Source organism: Chlorella variabilis (assembly GCF_000147415.1).
Source record: "Chlorella variabilis unplaced genomic scaffold CHLNCscaffold_19, whole genome shotgun sequence".
Taxonomy (NCBI): Eukaryota; Viridiplantae; Chlorophyta; class Trebouxiophyceae; order Chlorellales; family Chlorellaceae; genus Chlorella; species Chlorella variabilis.
The window spans coordinates 379,564-385,989 of NW_005435069.1; the positions used below are offsets into that span (position 1 = coordinate 379,564).

Genomic DNA, 6,426 nt, shown 5'->3' on the forward strand with positions numbered 1-6,426 from the left:
TGCCCGCCCGCTTTTGCTTGCGGCCAGGTTTCGCTACATCGTGAGCCTGCACTCCAACACCCCCAACGCTCCTCAGTTCTGCACAGGCAAGCGTGGCGGCCCGCATGAGGCAGAACAAACTTGCGAAATCCTGCTTCTAACCAACAGCGTCAGCTATGCCATCTGTTTGGGCTGCCTGCAGCATCCCTGATCGCCCCAAACGTGGTCCTGACGGCCGCTCATGTATGTGCCCCATGCCAACACCCCACTTGTGCCCCGGCCGGCCTGCATGCGCATACTGCAGTCTCTGCCTGCCATTGCTCAGGTGACTGGCAGCCTGGTCAACCCCGGGTCTCTCTTGTTCCCACGTGCATGCGGTAAATGCCTATCTCTGTGCGTGCAGTGCCTCGTCAACGACACCACTGGGGAGCGCTCTCCTCCCGAGGACTTCCTGCCCAAGGTGCGTATTGAGACCCGACCTCAATGTCAATCCTAATGCTGTGGTGCCTGCATGCCGACCCTGATGCTGCCCTTGCCTTCCCATCTTGCTGTCTGACCTTTTTTCCCAGCAATTGCCACCTGGCTGGCCTTTATTGTCGCCTGGCCTTAAAGTAAGTATCCATTTGCTGTGCAGGTTCGCATTGGGGGCTATGCCGTGCGCAGCGACCCTGCCTCGGCGTATGAGGAGCGGCATGTCATCAAGACTCTGGTGCATCCCCAGTACAACACAGACGCCTCCAGCTCGGAGCACTGGGATAACGACGTGGCGGTGCTGTTGCTCAACCAGCCCAGTACCATCCCCCCCGTCAAGCTGATGCGATATACACGTAAGCGTTGCAGGGTATGCGAGCACTGGCACCGGTATTATTGGCAGTGCTGGTGTGTGCAGGGGCACGGGCAGGTGGTCACCTAAAGCAGCCTCGCCGTGGCGTGCATGCATGCCATCTAGATCTTTTGCGTTTAGCTTACTGCGTTTAGCTAACTGGTTGTGCGTACCTTCCTGTCTGCAGCCAAGCCCAACAACCCTGTGCCAGACTGGACCCTGCTAACGGTCCTTGGGTGGGGTTTTCTGTCTGAGGACCCAGCTTTCGTGGACAGCAACAGGCTGCAGATGGTGAGGCATGGACAGCGCTGCTGTGTGTGTGCTTTTCCTTCGTGCCTTTCCAACACATCGAGTCGAGTCGCGTGCGCTGTTCTGCTTTATCTATGATGCAGCTGGAAGTAAACCTGCTGCCGTTGGCCAAGTGTCGCATTGAGGATGACCATCGCAATTATTACACTATTTCTATGATTTGCATCAAGCGTGAGTGCTACCGCTGCCACTGTCAGTTTGTGGTGACATGTCCAGTGCTCCAGGGCACACGCGGTCATTCATCAATTGCGCGATGGCACGCCGGCATGTTGGCATGGGAACGCCAAGCCCGGCACGGTAGCGGCGGCTGACTGAGTATACTTTTACGTATTACGTAATGGCACAGCCGACCGCCGCGGCAGGCCACTTTGCACTCCTGCCTGCAATGCATGCACCCTTACATGTGCAGCCTTCTGGTATTTTCATGTGCCTGGGAGATGTGCGGGCATGGGGGCCCATGTGCCCCATGCCATTTGAGTGCCCGGCGGCGGCGCTGCCTGCCGCCGGGAGCCCGCACCAGCATCGGCACCCGTCGGCCTGGCAGGCCTAAGCTGCTAAGGATCCCCACGTCCCCCACCACGTTGTGGGGGTTGCGTGTCCGGCAGGACGGGGAGCGGGGCCAGGGTGGGGTGACCCTGGGACGCTCAGATGGGGGGAGGGTGGTCGGAGCCATGGAGAGGGTGCTCCATGGTCCACCCCCTCTCTTGATGCCCCTTGATCATGTGTGCCCCCTGCCCAAGGTCTGCTCACGCGGCCTATCATAGCGGGGTGACTGTAACACCAGAGTATCATCAATCAATTGCTCGCCTTGCTCTCTGCCTACCTGCAGGAGTCCAACAGCCGTTCTCTGGCATCTGCGGTGGCGACTCTGGTGGCCCGCTTGTTTGGGTGGGCGCTAGCGCTAAGCATGACGTGCAGATCGGCGTTACCAGCTGGCGTCGCGTACCTTGGAGAGATTTCCAAGAGGAAGGCTTTTCTCTGATGTAGGAAGAGGGAGAAGAGGGGGGAGGGGGGGGGGGGGGCAGCCCCCAGCATCCGAGTTTTCCTATCCTTCTTGTCTTTCCGAGGGAGGGGAGGGGGGCAGCATCCGAGTTTTCCTATCCTTCCTGTCTTTCCGAGACCCCCCAAGAACTGCCTGCCAGCTAAATCCAAGCATCCCCAACTCCCCAGACAGCTTAAAAACTGCGGGAGGACCCTAAAAACCGCCGCCGCCGCCGCCGTGCGTCGCCAGCCTGCGGCTGGGCGGCCCAGCCATCCTAAAAACCCTAACCCCTACACCACCTCGCCCCCAGGCTCCAAACTGAATGCCAGCTTCGCCTTCTGCACCTGCGTGCGCTGCTGGCATTCAAAGTGCTCAGCTGCACGCTGGCCACGGCCAGCAGCACTAGCAGTGCGCTGGGGCTGCCGCTGGATGCCTGCTTCGCCCCTCACCTACCGGTTCCTGCTGCTGCCGCTGCCGCTGCAGATTCTTTCCTCCCCCAACTGGTCCTTCCACGCTATGCTCATCCGCAACCCAAGCCCCAGAGTGGTGAGCGCTCCCAGGGCATGTGTGCCTTGCAGAAGCGGCTGGCACCTAACTAACGGCTGGCGTCACAGCAACAGCGCTTGAATGCGAGGGTTCCTTTTCTTCCCTCCTGCTGACCAGCAGCCCTGCCTGGCTGCCTTCTGTTGCTTTCCTGCTGCAGAAGGGCACTGTGATGCGGCGCATGGTGTTTGAATGGAAGGATCGCATCGGTGTGACCCTCTTTGAGAATGGCGGGCTGCAGGGTAAGCTCGGTGGCTGGCAGCAAGCAGCCTGGCAGCAGGCAGAGACGGGCAGGCTGCAGCCAGTCGCAGCTGTGTCTCTGCCTAGTCGGCTGGCTGCTGGGCTGATGCTGCTGTGTTCTCTCGGCCTCCTGCCTCGCAGTCCGCGTCAACGGCAAGGTGGTGCGCCCCGGGAGCTGGAGGAAGCTCAAGGACGGGAGCCTGCGCTACAGGGCCCCCCTGGTGGGTACTGCACTGGCGGGGTGCCTGCTCGCCTGACCACGCGAGTTGCTGCTGCTGCTGCACAGCTCTTTTTAGGCACCGACCTGGCCCTGTTGTCGGCCTCTCATGCCTGCCCTTCTGCCCTCTGCTTCTGCAGGCTCGCATGAACCACAAGATCAGCATCGAGCAGCCCGGCCTGCACATCCGCATCACCCAGTCCTTCTCCAAGCGCCACAACATGTACAGGCCCTGGCTGGACACCTGGGTGACGCTCACCCAGCCTCCCACCACTGCCCTGGGCGGCGTGCTGGGCCGCACCCTGCCCGGCATGCTGGCCTCCGCTGCAGGCGCCGGCTTCACCCCGATTTCTGCCGGCATCCTTTCCTCCCCCACCGCCTGAGCTCCACGCTGCCCTGGCAGCCCGCCTCCTCCCGTCGAACCCCCAACTTCCATGCGCCCCCTCCTCCCCCTTGCTACCATACCAACCTTTATTTTGAACCCACCCTTCCCCGTGACCCTCATCCTGATCACCCCTGAACGGAATATGCCCGATCTCTGATTGATGCGCCCGCCCGTCCAACACTGACTCGTGCCAGGCGCCAGCAGCTGGGCGCGGCAGGTTCGCCTGACACTCCACTCTGCACAGATCGCCTCCCCCTGCCCATCGATGAGCTGTTCAACATCTGTAAACGCTGTAACCCCAGTTAGCGGCACCGAGTGGGGGAGGTTCAAGCGGTTGGTGCAGCTGCGGGCGTGGCATGCAGCATGGCGGCACCGCTGCATGTCGGGGCGGGAAGCCGCCACTCTTTGCTCTGTGCACAGGTACCGTCGCCATGCCTCGCAGATCACATACTTCAGGCGATCCCAGGGCCCCGGCCTGCTACCGAGCGAGTGCAGAATGCTGTGCTTCACTTCCCGGTTTTAACGTCTAGCTTTAGACCATTATTTGATCTGCCCGACGCGTGCAGCTGGTCCTAGCACTTTCCACCCCGCCCCACCCCGCATCAAGCGGCCAATCCAGCCCGTTAGAGGCCCGTCGGTGCGTGAACAACACATCTTCACACCTTACAACAGCCATTGAGAGCCCCAACTGCGCCACCCGCTCCCCGCCCCACCGCCAGCAATGCCCCCGCAAGAGCCTGAGGGCTGAACGGACATCTATTCAACACAAAAAGGTATGGGGCGCTTCAGACTCGGATTTAATGCACTCAGGGCTAGATTCGGCGAGCTGAACAATGCTGGCCTGGCCCCGGCATTGCCCCATGCCGCCGCAAGCCGCCCCCGGCCGCCAGGCAGCACCGAGCCAATGGCTGCTTTGTATCAGGAGTTCAGAGTCCGTGATGATCATAGATGGATATCTGGATCGGCTGTGATGCAAGGATCAGCATTCTTGCAGGCAGATCAGCGCACTGCTGGACCAGGCTGATCGCTCCCGCCCCCGCCCTGCCCTGCTCCAGGCAGATGACGCTCGCCCGCTGGGTGGGCCTGCTGCTGCTGACCGCAGCCAGCGTGGCCTCAGCTACACAGGACAGGTGAGGCAGGCTCCATCGATCCAAGCAACTTGACCCACCGGTCTGGCCAGCAACTGCCTCGGCGCTTTGCCCTCGAAACATGCCTGGTGTGACGTGTCCGCCACCCACCTCCCTGCCGCGCGTTCCACCTGCAGCAGGCGGCTGCTGGTCGATGGCCGGGTGGTGGTGCGGGACCTGGACGACCAGGCCCTGGCCGGCAGCGGTGAGCGGTTCAGGCTGTTGAAGGTGGTGCCAGCAAGGCGCTGCCTCCTGTGCGGCACCTGCGCGCCCCCTGGTGGTATCAGCACGATGGAGTGTATTGCCGTGTTTCCCCCCTTCACCCGCCACCTCATCTGCCTGTCCCCGCAGTGCCCAGCGCCCCACTCGTGCGCGGCTTCAACGGGCGGGAGTTTTTTGCGCACCACCCTGCCAGCGCGATGCTGAGGGTGAGGCCAGGCAGAGCTGCAGCAATGGGCAGCAGTGGTGTGGTGGCTAGCGCTGGCTTGCTGGTGGTCAACGGATGGGGTTAGCAGGGGCGGGCGTGAGGGTTCTTCTTTCCAGCCAACGATGCCCCTCCCCCTCCCTGCCCGGCCCCGGCTCCCACAGATCATCTCTTCCCCCGACTTCCTCTTTGATGCCTGGCTCACGCAGCACCCCAACGCAGCTGTGGTGAGAAGGCGCAGCGCTGTGGACGGCTGCCCAGCGGGCAAGGGAACGCCGGCAGCCCGGCGGGCCCACGCAGGCTGCCGCTGATGCCTGCTCGCGCTGCTCCCGTCCCGCCACGCTGCAGAGCGGCAACGTGCTGCACCGCCTCGTGTTCGACTGGCATGACCGCATCGGGGTGTGGGTGGGCAAGGCGGGCAAGCTAGAGGGTGAGCGGGCTGAGCAGCTGCAAGGGGCCAGGGTGTGGCCAGGGCGCGGACTGGGGAGGCTTGCTGGGGCACGTGCCGCGCCTCAAGCGTAATGCACTAGCGCAATGTGCTGGCTCACCCTCGCCTGCAGTCTGGTTGAACGGCAAGCGTGTGCAGCCGGGCACTTGGACCGCAGTGAATGGCGGTAGCCTGCGGTACAATGCTCCGCTGGTGAGCAGCCTGCTGCCGTCCTGTTTAGGCAGAGCACTGAGGCTGGAGCTGGCCCTGCGGGATGCAACCCCTGGCCAGACAACGCCGTTCGCCGACATAGGCAGATGAGCAGAGCCGGCATCCCGCCGGGCGGAGGGTTCATTCATTCATTCAGCACACAGACCGGCCGCCTCTTGCTCGAGGGCGGCCCACTTTGGCCTGGGCAGCCCGGGCCGCCCTCCCCCCCGGGCGCATGTTCGGTGTTGGAGGGGTGCGCCCAGCGATAGGGGGCCCCTGAAGGCATGCGCCGAGGCCGGGAAGCGTGGTTCGGCGCTGCTGCACGCTTGGCGACTTGAACAGAACCGCGTGCCGCCGAGCTGCGGCCGCAGTTTCCGGCCCACAGTCTACGGCCGCAGCCACGGGACTCGGCGGCACGGCGTTTGGGCCCAAGCTTGCTGCCGCCGCCGCCGTGCCCGGGGGGCAGCGCGGCGGCGGCGGCGGCACGCTGCGACGCCCCCGAGCCACCGAGCTGCGGCCGTAGCTTCCTGCCAGAAGCCCACGGCCACAGCCACGGGACTCGGCGGCACGGCGTTTCGGTCCACGGCTTGCTGCCGCCGCCGTCGCAGGGGTGCTGCCTGCGGCGGCGGCGGCACGGCGTTTGGGTCCACGGCTTGCTGCCGCTGCCGCCGCCGCAGGNGTGCTGCCTGCGGCGGCGGCGGTAGCGCACGTGGCAACCCCCCGCGCTTCCTTGCTCCCATCCACCGGACCCCGTCCTGCG

The 6,426-nt window shown here is 63.8% G+C and overlaps 1 protein-coding gene across 1 annotated transcript; it reads left to right on the forward strand.

Annotated features, from left to right (window-relative positions):
• Positions 1 to 220: 220 nt before the first annotated feature.
• Positions 221 to 3,476, forward strand: CHLNCDRAFT_137322 (hypothetical protein; the record flags this gene model as incomplete). Its single annotated transcript, XM_005844989.1, has 8 exons — positions 221 to 226; positions 383 to 439; positions 614 to 806; positions 990 to 1,093; positions 2,577 to 2,639; positions 2,797 to 2,878; positions 3,018 to 3,097; positions 3,234 to 3,476. The coding sequence occupies 8 exons, from the start codon at positions 221 to 223 to the stop codon at positions 3,474 to 3,476; spliced, it is 828 nt and encodes a 275-aa protein (XP_005845051.1).
• Positions 3,477 to 6,426: the final 2,950 nt, after the last annotated feature.